General features: G+C 43.5%; 1 protein-coding gene across 1 annotated transcript; it reads right to left on the reverse strand.

Moving 5' to 3' along the window:
- Positions 1 to 10,870: 10,870 nt before the first annotated feature.
- LOC115073666 lies at positions 10,871 to 16,981 on the reverse strand. The gene is made up of 4 exons (XM_029572272.1): positions 16,891 to 16,981; positions 16,113 to 16,240; positions 12,052 to 13,391; positions 10,871 to 11,920 (listed from the first exon to the last, which is right to left on the reverse strand). Exons 1-4 carry the CDS (start codon positions 16,979 to 16,981, stop codon positions 11,794 to 11,796), a joined length of 1,686 nt encoding a protein of 561 aa, XP_029428132.1. The 3' UTR covers positions 10,871 to 11,793.
- Positions 16,982 to 17,301: the final 320 nt, after the last annotated feature.

The following is a 17,301-nucleotide window of genomic DNA, read 5'->3' on the forward strand; positions in this document are numbered from 1 at the left end:
CACATTCAGTGCATTGCCAGGCAAGCAGTGAGGCAGTGGGCATTGTAAACAGACTGAACATTGGCCTTCAGTGAGTCTGCTCAATTTGCTATTTTTAAACAGACTTAACAACATTGTCCTTGAGTGGGTCTGTGCTGGGAAGTGCCAGGGCTGGGAGTACTCTGCCTCATATCTACTTAAAAGCAAGCTAGTTCTGTGTGTACTGCACACACACAGACACATTCAGTGCATTGCCAGGCAGGCAGTGAGGCAGTGGGCATTGTAAACAGACTGAACATTGGCCTTCAGTAAGTCTGTTGAATTTGCTATTTTTTAACAGACTTAACAACATTGTCCTTGAGTGGGTCTGTGCTGGGAAGTGCCAGGGCTGGGAGTACTCTGCCTCATATCTACTTAAAAGCAAGCTAGTTCTGTGTGTACTGCACACACACAGACACATTCAGTGCATTGCCAGGCAGGCAGTGAGGCAGTGGGCATTGTAAACAGACTGAACATTGTCCTTGAGTGGGTCTGTTCAATTTTGTTATTTTAAACAGACTGAGCATTGTCCTTGAGTGGGTCTGTTCTATTTTGTTATTTTATTTATTTATTTATTTATTTATTTATTTAATATCTTTTATATACCGACGAACGTTGGGAACATCTCATCGGTTTACAGAGAACAGAACTTAGCAACAGGCTTTACATTTGTCACATGATTATAATAGGAATAGTAGAAATAACAATAATAACAAAAACAATAACATACGAATAATATGGAAGTTATACAAGTAATAATTAACTAAGTGGGATAATTAAACAGACTGAGCCCACTTAGTTAACTAAGTGGGCTCAGTCTGTTTAAAATTAATTTTAAACAGACTGAGCATTGTCCTTGAGTGGGTCTGTTCAATTTTGTTATTTTAAACAGACTGAACATTGTCTTTGAGTGGGTCTGTTCAATTTTGTTATTTTAAACAGACTGAGCATTGTCCTTGAGTGGGTCTGTTCAATTTTGTTATTTTAAACAGACTGAGCATTCTTCTTGAGTGGGTCTGTTCATTTTGTTATTTTAACCAGACTGAGCATTGTCCTTGAGTGGGTCTGTTCAATTTTGTTATTTTAAACAGACTGAGCATTGTCCTTGAGTGGGTCCGTTCATTTTGTTATTTTAAACAGACAGTGAACATTGTTATTTAGTGGGTCTGTTCATTTGGGAATTTTAAACAGACTGAACATTATTATTGTGGGACAGTGGGCAGTGTTACCACTAGTACTCAGTGACATTAAATCCATAATGTCAGGGAAAGAGAGATGCAAGCGACTTATTGGGACTGGCAGCGGAGGCACCGCAAAAGACACCAGTGCAACACCACCAGTACAGCTAAAAAGGCAACTGTCGCAATCAAAAGTCTTTCTAGGGGAAGGCAGTTCCATGGCAAAAAAAAAGAAATCGGACCATGAAGCTTTGCAATCGCCACCACGTGTTTCTGGCCCTGTAGTTTTGGAGGAGAGTGAAGATGAGGCAGAGTCTAGCCAGACAAAATTTACACACCCAAGAGCAGCCAGGGGACAGAAGTCTCCAGTAAAACTTTGCGGTGACAAGGTAGTGCTGGCACTGTTAGCTTCTGATTCAGAAGAAGAACCTTCTTGAGTGGGATTCTCATCAGAAACGGAAGATGTAATACCTGACGAATCTTCGGTAGAATTATCAGTTAGTCCTGTTTTAGCCTCCACCTCCAGAATTCTGTGGCAGGGAAGACATTCCATTGATATCGAGGAGGAGGAAGAGCTGTCAGAAGGGAGACAGAGGGTGACTGTTGCCCCTGCTGGCATTGCTTCTCTGGGTGCAGTGGGTGCACCACCCACACCCACTAGTACCTCAACTCCAGTGCCACCATCCACCCCCAGGGTGGGAAAGAGAGGAGGATCACAAAAGAAATCTGCGATCTGGGCACATTTTAAAGTGACAGAAGACCCGCGTTATGCTCGGTGTAATTACTGTGCCAGGGATATTAGCAGAGGCAAGCAAATGGGACATCTATCAAATTTTGGCATGGACCATCATATTAAGAGGCAACACCCAACAAGATTACTGCCATCTGGGGATGGTGGCAGTTTCCGTCGGGGGACCCCCTTCCCCTTCCAACCAGGGTGCAGTGGTAGGAAAGCAGCAGAGTCAGCCCACGCCCTCATACCCTTCTAGCAGTCAGGCGGCAGGCCAGCAACCCACTGACATGTGGCAGAAGCGACAATGCACCATGGAGGAAATGGGGTGGAGTGCGGTAATGCTATCCCGGGGTAGGAGGCAGGCAGCCTCAAAAGTTGTAACCAGGAGCATTGGGGAAATGATTGCCCTTGATGACCAGCCCCTGCAGTTAGTGGAGAATGTGGGTTTCAAACGTTTTTTGAAGGTCGTACTTCCAAATTACAAAGTCCCCTCCAGAACCACATTTAGTAGAAAGGTCATCCCCAGGCTGTACAAGCACTGTCTCAGTCGCTTGCAAGCACTGCTAGGTAAGGCAGACGGAAGAGTGCATTTCACCTGCGATATCTGGACCGCCATGAATGCTGCACACTCTTACCTCTCTCTGACAGCACACTGGTGGGACATGGCAGAGGCAGGGGCAGCCAGCAGCTCTATTACTGAACAAGCATCAGGGTGGAGGTGGGCTTTACTGCACACCCACCTGACGGACCATTCCCATACCGCTGCCAATATTCTAGCATGCATCAGAAAGATGCTGGCGAGCTGGCAAGTACACCAGTGAGACAGTAAAACGCGGGCAGGCTTTTTTGTCACAGACAACGGTGCAAACATGGTTAAGGCAATAAGCGATGGGCGGTTTAAGAACATCCGATGTTTTGCACACACTCTGCATCTGGTAGTGAAGTCAGCTCTGGGCTTGGAGTCCAAGGACAAGGAGACTGAATGCCTGCGTAGGTTAATAGAGAAGTGCAGGAACATAGCAGCACACTTCCACAGAAGTGTCAAGGCGGGGCAGGTTCTCCGAGAAAAGCAGACTGATTTGGATATGGCAGAGAAGCGTCTCATTCAAGACGTTCCCACCCGGTGGAATTCCACCTTTATGATGCTGGAGAGGTTACTGGAGCTACAGACACCCCTTCATGAACTTTCTGGTACAATAGACATAGGTGTGCAGAATCCCCTAGGGCATCATGATTGGTTAGTCATGAGTCAGCTGGTAAAAATCCTGCAGCCCTTCAAGGATGTCACGGAGGAGCTGAGTTCCAGAAGTGCCACCTTGGCTGACATCATCCCTATAGTTAAATTCCTGGATGACCATTTGGAGGCCTTTAAACGGGAAGAGGGAATGACTGCTGAGGTGCTGCAGTGTCTGGACATTTTGCAGCAGCAGGTGAAAGACAGATTACGGCCTTTAACAGAGGACAGCACATTCATGCTCGCCTCTGTCTGTGATCCCCGTGTGAAAGGTAAACTCGCCCTACAGTCCAATTGTCTATCATTTGTGAAGGAGCTGCTGTTAGCTAAGGTCCGTGAACAGGAGCGCCATAGGCGGAGACAGATTAGGCTTGAAGCAGAGGTGGAAACAGCAGGCACGTCAAAGATTTGTGCTGCTAGCCCAGGCTGGAGTATCACTGTGTCAGTGACAGATAGTACCTCCTCCTCCACGTCAGAACGCCCAAGGCATGTTGGCCATAAAGATTCATCAGTTGTGCAACGGGCAAGAGAGAAAGTAGCTGGATTGAGTGACTCTGAGCCCTCCCAAGCACAGGAGGAGACAGCAGCACAGCTGTCAGTGACACGGTATCTCTCAGAGCTGATGGAGAACATGCAGACATATCCGCTGGCATATTGGGCACACAAGTCCACTGTCTGGCCACACCTAGCCAAAGTGGCTGAAAGATATCTGTCATGTCCACCAACCAGTGTGCCCAGTGAACGTGTCTTTTCAATGACAGGGGATATCATGAGCCCTCACCGCTCAAGGCTGGCACCAGAGTTGATGGAAATGCTAGTGTTTTTGAAAGTAAACCTGCCTTTGCTTGGCTTTCCAAATTTTCCCTGGGAATGGCAAGATGAATAAAAGCTATTCAAAGCCTTGCAGCAGCTCCAATTGCCTCCTATGCTCAAGATAATGTAAGCACTGCAGCACATGTTCCTGACATGAATCGCTGTGCCTCACCATCTACTGTGCAGGCCTTGTGTTACTACCAGTGTTTGACCTCGATAGCTGCACCTGTTCATCCAAGCCTTGTGTTCCTAAAAGTGTTTGACCTCGATTGCTGTGCCTGTTCATCCAGGGCTTGTGTCCCTAGGTGGGATTGACCTCTGTCCTCGACTGCTGTGCCTGTTCATCCAGGCCTTGTGTTCCTAGAAGTGTTTGACCTCGATTGCTGTGCCTGTTCATCCAGGCCTTGTGTCCCTAGGTGGGATTGACCTCTGTCCTCGACTGCTGTGCCTGTTCATCCAGACCTTTTGTTCCTCTGGGGATAGGGAAATACCTACAGTACCTGAGTGTAATCAAGTATGAAGTGCTGGAAACGTTTTAAAATAAGAATATAAATATATTAAAAAAAAAAATTACTATCCGTGTTCATCCAGGCCTTGTGTCCCTAGGTGGGATTGACCTCTGTCCTCGACTGCTGTGCCTGTTCATCCAGGCCTTGTGTTCCTAAAAGTGTTATACCTCGATTGCTTCGCCTGTTCATCCAGGCCTTGTGTCCCTAGGTGGGCTTGACCTCTGTCCTCGACTGCTGTGACTGTTCATCCAAGCCTTGTGTCCCTAGGTGGGATTGACCTCTGTCCTCGACTGCTGTGCCTTTTCATCCAGGCCTTGTGTTCCTAGAAGTGTTTGATCTCGATTGCTGTGCCTGTTCATCCAGGCCTTGTGTTCCCTCTGGTGTTTGACCTTGATTGCTGTGCCTGTTCATCCAGGCCTTGTGTTCCTAAAAGTGTTTGACCTCGATTGCTGCGACAGTTCATCCAGGCCTTGTGTTCCTCTGGGGATAGGGAAATACCTACAGTACCTGAGTGTAATTAAGTATGAAGTGTGTTCAATTATCAAGTATGTTCAAGTTGTACGTTGTTTTATTTATTTATTTATTTAGAAACTTTTATATACCGGTATTTGTGGGGACATCATACCGGTTCACATAGTAACTGAAAGATTGGAAAATACATTGCAACAAGGGAATGTAACTGGGCGGGGGGAAGAACAGAAAGGCAGTAGGAAGGATAGGAGAACAAGAAGGTAATAACCAAAACAATTTACAATGAAAGTCTCCTTAATAAGGAGGTTACCTGAAAGGGGACTGCGAGGGGGAGTGGAAGGAGTTATTCTGTGTAAGCATGGTTGAACAGGAGAGTTTTTAATTTCTTTTTGAATTTAAATGCACAGGGTTCAAGTCGCATGTGGACAGGTAGTGTATTCCAGAGAACGGGCCCGGCAATAGAGATGGCACGGTCTCGGGTGGAGGAGAGATGTGCCTGTTTCAAGGATTGAACGTGTAGGGTGCCTTTGTTGGTAGATCTGGTGGCTCGGGTGGACAGGGGGGCAGTGAAAGGGAGGTCGAGCCAGTTGGAGTTGTGGGTGTAAATGGACTTGTGAATTATGGTCAGAGTTTTGTAGTGTATACGGGACATTATGGGGAGCCAATGTAAATCCTTGGGGATGGGGGTAATATGGTCATGTTTGCGTGTGTTTGTAATGAGTCTTGCAGTAGCATTTTGCAGAAGTTGAAGGGGTTTGATAGAAGACAATGGGAGCCCTAAGAGGAGGGCATTACAGTAATCTAGTTTGGAGGTGAGGGTAGCTTGGATCACTGTGCGGAGGTCATGGGCGTAGAGCAGGGGTCTGAGTTTCTTTAGTACATTTAGCTTGAAGAAGCCAGTTTTGAGGATGGAGTTGATGTGAGGTTTCATACTTAGGTTGGGATCAAGAAGGACTCCGAGGTCTCTAACGGAGGGTTGAGCTGTGAGGAGGTTAAGTTTAGGGTCGTTAGGTAGGAGGTCAGGGGGGTGCGAGGAGATGTGAAGGAGTTCCGTTTTGTTGGTGTTGAGAGCAAGCTGAAGGTTGGTGAGGAGGGCGTTGATGGCTGCAAGGCACTTTTCCCAGTGCTCGAGGGCGTCAGATATGGAGTTGTGAATGGGAATGATGATCTGTACATCATCAGCATAAAGGTAGAATTTGAGTTTAAGGTCAGTGAGGAGGTGGCAGAGGGGAGTGAGGTAAATGTTGAATAGGGTAGATGAGAGTGATGAGCCTTGCGGGACTCCTTGTTGTAGGGGGTATGAGGCAGATAGGTTGTTTCCAATTTTCACAAAGAACTTTCTGTTAGAGAGATAGGATTTGAACCAAGCAAGAGCTATTCCTGAGATGCCGATGCTTTCTAGCCGTGTCAGGAGGTGGTGGTGGCTGATGGTGTCAAAGGCCGCTGAGATGTCAAGAAGGGCGAGGAGGTAACTGTGGCCTTGTCCCAGACCTCTGAGGAGATAGTCAGTGAGGGAGAGCAGTAAGGATTCGGTGTTGAAGTGCTTCCTGAATCCAAATTGGGAGACATGGAGAATATCATGGTTTTCTAGGTAGTCCATGAGTTGTGAATTTACCACCTTTTCCATAAGTTTGGAGATAAAAGGGAGATTGGAAATGGGGCGGAAGTTGGAAGGGTCTTTGGGGTCTAGAGAGGGTTTCTTGAGGAGGGGTTTGACAACAGCGTGTTTGAGGGAATCTGGGACTATCCCGTGGGTGATGGAGCAGTTGATAATCTCAGCTATGGTGCTGGATATGCTGTTGGGAATGGCTATTAGCGCTTTGGTGGGAATGGTGTCGTTGGGATGAGAGGCAGGTTTAAGTTTTCGGAGGAGGCCTGTAATTTCTTTAGAGGAGGTAAGATCCATTGTGGCCATTGAAGGTTGGGACAGAGAGGGGATCAAGGGTGGGTTAGTAGGGGGGGACGGATTGGTGGGGGAAAATCTGGAGAGAAGGTTGGAGATTTGGTTTTATAGTTATATGTAAAGCCCGTTGTCTAATAGTTATATGTAAAGCCCCTTCCTTTTGGGCATCTCACTGTTCTAAGTAAACCGGAGTGATTTGTATCTGATACCAGAACCTCGGTATTTAAAAATTAAAAATAAATAAATAAATAAATAAGTGCTGGAAACGTTTTAAAATAAGAATAGACATAAATTTTAAAAAAAATTACTATCCGTGTTCATCCAGGCCTTGTGTCCCTAGGTGGGATTGACCTTTGTCTTCGACTGCTGTGCCTGTTCATCCAGGCCTTATGTTCCTAAAAGTGTTTGACCTCGATAGCTGTGCCTGTTCATCCAGGCCTTGTGTTCCTACAAGTGTTTGACTTCTACGGTACAAAGTCAACATAGGTTGATATTGCAGATTTTGACTTGAGTAGCAGTATTCTTATTTCTGAGAGATCTTCCATTTCCTTTGTCATCAGCTGAAGTGCGTAAGTACAGTCGGAATTCCCTAGACGCCAACAGAATTCACTAGACGCCAACGATATTCACTGGACACTAATGTAAACACCGGGTACACCCAACTCTAGGGGTGGACCCGTTCCAGGGAGTCCTTCCCTGCACAAAGGAAAGGGAACTCTCTCCTGGGCCATCCTGTCTTTCCCCTATCAAAACCACAAGGACCAGACCAGACTACCTCCACTCTGCCAGCCTGTCTTGCCCCTATCAGCTTTCTGCCACTCTGCTTTGCTGCCATACACCAGATGACTCACTTAACTCCTTGTGGTGTTCTTGCCACTCTCATGGTTCCTCAGTGTGTTGGTGCTAGTCTATCTGCTTGCTATGTTCCCCTTTCATTATGCTGTTGGATGTCAATGCCACTTGTCTTGCCACTTTGCCTGTGGTGCTGCCTTTGATGGTTCATGCATCTGCTATCGGTGCTCTGTTTTGAAGCTGTGGTGTGTTTTTGACATTCTCACTGCTGCTTTGTGCCTCTGTTAAAGCACTCTTGCCACTTCTGGTACCCCTTTGCACCTTTCCAGTGCCTTAGGCTATTCATGCCACTTAGGTGCCACTTTGCCACAGTCTAAGTACCTTGGAGCTCTTTTGTTGTTGTGATGATTGCTCCCCAGAAGTTTCATGAAAATTGATAAGAAAACCCCAATTCTGCAGCCAAAAATAGGCTGGAAATCCTTCTCCCATTGACTTTAATGGGAACCGGGAAATGTATGGACAGATCGTCAACTTATGGAATTCTCCATACGTCCATATTGAACGGAATCGACCCTCAACGAAAACGTATCACCGATTCAACAAAAACTTTTTGTCTGCACACCCCTAGTTGATAGTGCTATTTGTTCAGTAGTTGTTATCTTGAGATAATTCGTTGTTTTACTGTTTGTTTTATTATCATATATTTATTACGTTTGTTGGTAATCAGTTGATAGTGCTATTTGTTCAGTAGTTGTTATCTTGAGATAATTCGTTGTTTTACTGTTTTTTTTATTATCATGTATTTTATTTATTATGCTTGTTGGTAATCAGTTGATAGTGCTATTTGTTCAGTACTTGTTATCTTGAGATTGTTTATTCTAAAGAAAAACACAGCTGTAATAGTTAACTTTGAGACTTTATTAGGGAAAGACAGAGACAAAGGGAATAGAGACAGATACTGGAACAAAGTACAGATAAGTTTGTTCCAGGGAGCGACAGGTCCATACAAATGTATAATTACCAAGTCACTCAAAGTTCCAGTAATGTGTAGAACCTTTTATACCTTCCATACTGACCAATCAGAACATACTGAGAGTCTTATTTCTAGATAAGTGCAGGGCTTCTGATTTGGGAATATATTAGACCAATCAGCTAATGGGTCTGGGGTGTTGGCTGCATTCCAGCACGTTCAAACTAGCATTCTTGAATACAGCAGAGATGAGGTACTTCAGAAAGTCAATGCACAATATCACATACATATCCCCTCTTGAAAGGTTTTATGCCTAGAAACCCTTCACACATAGGTAGGGCCGTGAGTGCCTGTCTTAGGCTGTCCCTTACATCCTAAGCTAGCCTAAGGTGAAGGAATCTTACCCGTCGTTGGCAAAGCTCACTCTTATTCCCTACCCATTTAAGTCATGGGGAAGCTCATGCATGTCCATCTTTAAATGCTGAGTGATAGTAGTCACTTGATCTTGTACAGCAGATGAAGAGCTGACCATAATGTTCAATCTGGGCATCCTGGGCATGGCAGCAGCGATGGAAGATCCAAATCGTCAAAGGCAGAGGCATACGCATGGTAGGCAAAAGCATAGCAAAAGTCCAAAACATCATAGTAGTCCGGTAGGGTATTGATAGCGCTATGCAGTATTATGACATCAACCTGTAGCAGTGAAAGCAGTCGCTGTATGGACAGTCCTAATTCAACTGTGGCAGTCACCTGTCCAAGAGATGATCCAGCTGTGGATGGGAAGGCTTCTAAACCAGTTTTGGTCAAGGGGTATAAGTTGTTAAGGTAGATGAGGGCTAGTAATACTGCTTCGTCTTCAGGTACTTCTAGGGAAGTGGGGCTAATACCCCTCTTAGATGATGGTAAGTCTAAGTATAATTGGGGATAATCATAGAAACAAGTGACAGCTGACTCTGTGAGAAAGTCTATAGCATGCTATGCAGTCTAAAACAAAATAATGTACTTTGCAGGCTTGATAAACCATCAGTGTGAGTCTTTGCACAGGGAAAGGAAGAAATGTTTTAAAAATAAAAAACAGAAATAAGGAAAATTATATCTTCCCCTCTGGAATCCTAAGTGGAAACAAACTAGCTTATAAATAGAGACAGAAGAGCATGTCAAGAAATCACATAATAGAAATGTTTGGACTGGAAATTTCTACAAATGTAAAAATTGCATAACCTCAAATCATATCATTAATTTAGGAAACCAAAATCATGGCACTTGCAAAGAGGCATAATAACTAGATACAAATAACAATCAATGATCGCATGGCAGATCAAGGTGCATTGATACATGTGATCAAAAGAACTACATCATAAAACAAAAAAGAAATCAGGCCAAATAAGTAAATAACTCAGGTCATATAATGAAGTAATGTTGGGCTGACTTGCTAAGACAAGCTCTAAATTCAAACAATCAATGGAATATTCGTGTTATTCAGTAGGATGTATTAATCTTTCTCTAATCAAGGCCTAAGTTAAATGTGTGCATAGAATATGTGTGTATGGAATGGAGCAACACAAATTCAAATGTAATAAACAGAACCACAGACAACTCATGGCAGACAGGACATAAGACATATGTTTCACAAGACTAACACATATCCATTTATTACACAAAGAGACATAGAGGCCTTCATAACATCAAGACAGACAACAGATTACACATATTTTTGAGCTAAAAAATGAAAACAAAATTAAAAACAATCCAAAAAGGAGTGTCAAACGCGTTTGAAAAATGCCAGGAAAACAAAAACCAGAATTCTGTTTAAAAATGGAAAAATAAAAATAAAAATGGAAAAAATGTAGAAAAACAAAATGCAGCCTGAATATATTCATGACAGGAAGGACGTTGACCTGAAAAAAAAGAAAAGGTAACATACAAAAAATAAAACCAATAGTTAGGTATAAACTTAGAGAATGAATTCGGTCAGCAGCACTCAGAGCTGAAATTCAATATGAAATACCAAGCAATTAGGATTTGCAAGAAAAAGCAAGTGAGGTTTCCTGAAAAGTAATGACTCTAGCACGTTAAAGAAGCATAACTCGTTCAATGTCTTTTTGTACATTTAAAACAAACAAACAGTCTAATCAGCATAACCATGCCAGAGTACCCTCTGTATACATACACACCTTCAATAGAAATACCCTGTGTGTTCAAACAAACTAAACCTAATCCTGTCATTTTCTTTCTCTCCTGGTCACCTGCACGGAAGGTAGTCCATACCCTGTTTCAACTCCTCCCCTCTACTCCCTTTTTTTTTTTTTTTGAATAAAAACGCTGTATGTAGTTACTCAAACAATATCCCTTCAATATTTTTGTAAACCTGTCCCTATTTGTAAACAATGCAGACACATGTGCATGGCAAAGGTCACTAAATCACTGTTAAAGAGCCAGCACAGTCATCCCTACACACTCAACTTTCAAAAACCAATCTGGCATACTGTATCATCTAAAATGTTAACTACAACATGCATTGCACACCATCTTTCCTGTCCCCAGTATTGCCTATTTTTGTATAATTCACCACCCTGTGTTCCCACATTCATTGGGTGACACCTTACCATGTGTATACATGACCTCTCTATATATTTGCTAAAGATACCCGCGTCGGCTGATGACATCATAGAAAACTTACAACAGGTATTGAAACACCAGGTATCCCAAGGGATATAGGGGGTAACAGAAGGCATAACGGCATTGACATATAGCACCACAGCAGGTACGCTTGCAGGCTACACTAGAGAATAAAAACACCAGGGATATTGCAAAAGATTGTAAAAGTCCGTAGAAAGTCACATGATGACAGGAAACTTTCCAGGGAGTATACTTACATCGATAGAATTGGAAGGGGGAAAATAAGCAGACAGCCATACAACATATGTGGGCTTGTATTACTTGCAAAGTAGGGAAACTAAACAGATCAATTTATTAAAAGGAAGTCTCTTCATCCCTCCTATGGCACAGGGAAAACAGAATTCCAGTAAATAAAAAGTATAAAAACCGTGGCAGAAAACGTAGTGCAGTAAGTAAGATGTTAAGAACAAATACAACTCCTGTAACGCAGGAAGTAAAAAAGAAAGGATTATAATCTCAGCACAGAACACCATCTGGAAAAGTAACTGAAAAGTCATAAAAGTAGAAACCGTTGATGCATCGAGGCACAGATGCCTCGCCGGATGTCCAGCAGGAGTCCCCTCAAGGGACCCCCTCTGTGAGCTACAGTCAGGTTACGTTCAAACACTGGTGAGAAACACCTAAAAAAACCAGAATGTAAAGAAAGAAAGTGTGGTCACAAGCAAGACACTGAGCTACAAAGAGATCCCTGCCAACACTGCCAGGGAAAAAGAACCCCGCGTGAAACAACAAAACATTGTTAATAAAACACCTATAAAAAACCAGAATGTAAAGAAAGAAAGTGTGGTCACAAGCAGGACACTGAGCTACAAAGAGATCCCTGCCAACACTGCCAGGGAAAAAGATCCCCGCGTGAAACAACAAAACATTGCTAATAAAACACCTATAAAAAACCAGAATGTAAAGAAAGAAAGTGTGGTCGCAAGCAGGACACTGAGCTACAAAGAGATCCCTGCCAACACTGCCAGGGAAAAAGATCCCCGCGTGAAACAACAAAACATTGCTAATAAAACACCTATAAAAAACCAGAATGTAAAGAAAGAAAGTGTGGTCGCAAGCAGGACACTGAGCTACAAAGAGATCACTGCCAACACTGCCAGGGAAAAAGATCCCCGCGTGAAACAACAAAACATTGTTAATAAAACACCTATAAAAAACCAGAATGTAAAGAAAGAAAGTGTGGTCACAAGCAGGACACTGAGCTACAAAGAGATCCCTGCCAACACTGCCAGGGAAAAAGAACCCCGCGTGAAACAACAAAACATTGTTAATAAAACACCTATAAAAAACCAGAATGTAAAGAAAGAAAGTGTGGTCACAAGCAGGACACTGAGCTACAAAGAGATCCCTGCCAACACTGCCAGGGAAAAAGATCCCCGCGTGAAACAACAAAACATTGCTAATAAAACACCTATAAAAAACCAGAATGTAAAGAAAGAAAGTGTGGTCGCAAGCAGGACACTGAGCTACAAAGAGATCCCTGCCAACACTGCCAGGGAAAAAGATCCCCGCGTGAAACAACAAAACATTGCTAATAAAACACCTATAAAAAACCAGAATGTAAAGAAAGAAAGTGTGGTCGCAAGCAGGACACTGAGCTACAAAGAGATCACTGCCAACACTGCCAGGGAAAAAGATCCCCGCGTGAAACAACAAAACATTGTTAATAAAACACCTATAAAAAACCAGAATGTAAAGAAAGAAAGTGTGGTCACAAGCAGGACACTGAGCTACAAAGATATCACTGCCAACACTGCCAGGGAAAAAGATCCCCGCGTGAAACAACAAAACATTGTTAATAAAACACCTATAAAAAACCAGAATGTAAAGAAAGAAAGTGTGGTCACAAGCAGGACACTGAGCTACAAAGAGATCACTGCCAACACTGCCAGGGAAAAAGATCCCCGCGTGAAACAACAAAACATTGTTAATAAAAGCAATTAGGAATTGCAAGAAAACAAACCTAGGGAGTGCTTTAAATGTCTGAAGGTGAGTACTAAACCACTGAATAACTGAAGCAAACCCCACGAATGATTGAACGTCAAAGAAGCCCAACTCTGCCAGTGGCTCTCTGTATTCAAAGAATCTAAACTATGTCAGTATCTCCCTGTACTTTCAAAATATAAGTGAAATTTACCATGTACTTACTTTCCCACTGACCTGCACTGAAGGAAGCCCACACTGAATCAACCCCCCTTTCCCGTAACCACCTTATGTTTGTTACTAAGAGCTGCACATTTAACCCCTTAACTACCAGTGGAATGAGAGGTTGAAAGCACAAACTCCAGGAAATGCTTGATCAAGTGCGCCAAATATATAAAGCAATGGCAGGAAAGCGCCATCTAGCACTGGGAACAGTTACGCAAAACAAATAGAAAAAAGCAACAAAAAAGATGAAAGAACAGTGATCACCTTAAAAAGAAATGAGAAAAAGAGAAAAGAACAGAACCACAGAACATACAGACAACCAAAATTGGATGGTGCCACAGAAAGAAGGAGGAAAAGGGAAGATATAGGCCCAGAGAAACAGGCCATACAAAAGAAGTGGAATACAAGATAACACAGGGGCACATCCAAGTAACAGAGCTGCAGGAGCAAATGCTATAACAGCGAAATGCCAGGGGTAGAGCTAATGGCCTGAAGGGATCAATGAAGACATTTGTAGTCAGGGAGCCATCCAAGGAAGCGAGCCACAGTGTGTTGCTGAAAGAATGTGGAAAGTAAACAACCAGCCACACCGCGGAGTGGGGCGTCCTATAACCCCATGTTGGGTTGGAACGAAACAGAACAAATTATGAAGAGTCAGGAACCGGACGTCACCTGTGTGGCTGGAAAAACATGCATGCAAATTATTAAAGCTAAAAACAGCAAATGGCCTGACAAAGTAGTGAAATGTTCCCAGGTGACTTGAAAGCCAGTTATGCTGTGTCCCCTGTAGAAAAATAGTGGTCAACAATTAAAAACTAGTAACAAAAACACTGTGACACAGCCCAGAACACAGGCTGGAAAAGAAAGGAATTACACACAAAAATAAAAGCAGGCAGGGCCCTGGTTTGTACTACGGCAGAGGCAAAAAAGATGTAATGTAAACATAGGAAAAGCAAAACGCCCTCTGCGAAGGAGAAAAGAAACAAATAATTAAAGAAAATAGTTGTAAATAAGGAAACTATGGAAATGAAGTTCAGAATTAGACAGGAGCCCAGCCTCCCAACCTTCAGGAAGAGACTTAAGACCTGGCTGTTTAAAAAAGCTTTCCCGGACACCGATTAATTCTATTCAGCCAGATTCTACCACTTCCACATGTAAAAATGTTATTACTAATGTAAATACCTATACCTAATGTTATTCTCTTTCTTTTCTTCTCTCCTCCCAGTTCTATTACCTTGTTATTTGTAACTGCTTCCTTCTACACAAATAGGTTATTGAATTGTTTACTGTACACCCCTGTTATATGTAAACCGGCATGATGTGTTTGCAACATGAATGCCGGTATATAAAAATTTTAAATAAATAAATAAAAATAAATTAAGTAGAAAGTTCAGAATCATGTACAAAGTTGTAAGGAGCATACACACAGCCATTCACAAGCTCATTCCACTGGAGCTCAACAGTCCATTTCCACTACAGTTACCCTCCAGACCGCTGAGAGCAGCTGATGGAGATACTCTCCTTGCCCCACCCATCAAAACCGCCTGAAGTAAAGGAGCTCTGGCCACAGCGGGCCCCGCGCAGAGGAACTATCAATGCCCGATTACCTGCAAAAAGAGACTCAAAACTTGGCTGTTCCAACAAGCTTTTCATTTATGCCAATGATTTCTTCTCATACATCACCTAACTATCTAACAGCTATCTATCAAATTAGCATTCCAGCTCTGCAGTCCATCAAGCCAATTTGCTCCCTACCTTAAATTAATCCAGTATGCACCTAAAACTTTAGCCAGATTAATCTTGGCTCCACAAAAGAATCTTATTATTTATTCGTTTTTCTTCATTCCCCAGTTTCTTTGATACAAGTTTTACTTCCCCTGTTTAATGTAATCGCATTCGTACATGCTTGTTACTCTTATAATGTAAACCGAAGTAATATGTAATTTCGCTACATGAATTTCGGTACAAATAAGCAGGACGAGCACAGGACAGATGCTACGAGAGACGAAAGGTTTATTGCAGAACTTTGGGATACAGGAAAAAAGACAGGGAAACTAAGCACACACAAAAAAAAATAAATAGCAAGTAGACCTAGGCGAGAGGAGGGGAAGGGCAGCAGCCCTCCCTTTCTCAATGTCCTGCTGCCAAGGAATGCCAGGGATGTCAAGGGGAGGGGTAGACACCCACTCAAGCAGCACAGCCAGGCACAGGGAAAAACTCCAGATCCCAGAGAGCACTGCGAGAGCTGAAGGGAGGGGGAATGAGGTCTTCCCCTCCACCAGCACGCCCAAAAGAAAGGGGAGGGGAGGGGGGTGGTCACCACCCCCATCCCTCTCCCCTGAACATAAAGAAAATACCTAAGAATGGGGAGAAAGGGCACTCACACAGCAAACGAAAACTACATGTCTCAGCAACCAACAAAGGGGCACAGCCACAGCCCAACACAAAAAAAGTGTTTAACAGGCAATGTTTATTGATTTATATATTTAAAATCTTTTCTATACCGTTGTTTAGTAAAGCACCATCACAACAATTTACAAAGAGGCACGTAAATATATATTTGGTGAAACTCTTACTAAATGTTAAACAGCCAGAGCACATGAAGAGCCAGGAGATTTTACAGCACCAAAGCAAAACGAAAAAGAAAAGCACAGGCAGACACACACACAGAGAGTCCTCATGCAACATGAACCGCAGAAGCACAAAAGTTAGAGGGAGAGCCAGATACACCCGGTCAGCATCTACCGCTGTAGCAAGGGCCACCTCTGAATACACAAAGTGCAGGGCACTCCCTGCGGAGATAAAGGAAGGGCAGAAAGCCCCACACAATCACTTCCCAGGGAAAAGAAATGCAGGGGCAGGAAGAGACTCAACAGGGGCTATGGGGCGAAGGGAAGGAGTATTGGAGAGAGGACGCATGGGTCCGGAGGAATCAGCAGGATAGGAAAAAAGAGAGATAGGGCAACAGGAACCTGAACCAGCAGGAGGTACTCCCAGGGCGTCCTTAAAAAGCAAACGTCCCACCTACGGGAGAAAACTGTCTCCAACGGAAACACAGTGTAAAGTTCCTTCTACCGTAATAGTCCCAGAAAACGGTATATGAACAAAAGCCAAGGGACAGAATAGGGGCCCAAAAGTCAGGGTGGGAGGGAGAACTAAATAAGAAAACCTCACAGCAGCAACATTTTCCTCTAAAAGTAAAGTCTCAGAGCTCTGCAGCAAGCACTGTTTACTATAGAGCGGGAAACAAAGCAGAGAGAAAGGAACAGCGCAGGAGGGGTTTGCAAAGAGATAACACAGTGCACTAGTAAAATTAACCCCTACAGCACATGACTGACCTCCCATGGGTGCAGACCAGAAGTTAGACAATAAAACAAGTTACCAAGTGGTAAACAGTAAACAATTTAAAGTCACCCTTATGAGAAAGTGACGTATTTCTTACCTTCACCAAATTCACACCAGCAACATTCCAGGCGCTGGAACTCCGTTGCAGCGAACGGTAATCTTTGGGCTTGAAGCAACAAGAGGAACATGCCGCTAAAACAAATCAAAGTGAAACAATCCAGACAACATACCTTCAGTAGTTTCCTCCCCTTTGAGGAAAATCAAACCGAAAGCTCAGCGACAATACTCAAGAGAAAATCCCAGCTGGACTTTCATCAGATTCTAGACAACTTCACACCAGACGAAGTCCCTAAGACTTTCAAATCTGGAGGCTCCAGACCCTCTCGTGCGGACCGGGGGCTGAGCACCAAGCGCAGGGAAAAGGTCAACTCTCTGGTCCAATCAGTCAGGAGAGGCAAAGTACAGCTGCAAAAGAAAACCCGGTCCTCGGCTACCACATGTTTATTCT

This window comes from Rhinatrema bivittatum, chromosome 1, assembly GCF_901001135.1.
Source record: "Rhinatrema bivittatum chromosome 1, aRhiBiv1.1, whole genome shotgun sequence".
NCBI classification, from domain to species: Eukaryota; Metazoa; Chordata; class Amphibia; order Gymnophiona; family Rhinatrematidae; genus Rhinatrema; species Rhinatrema bivittatum.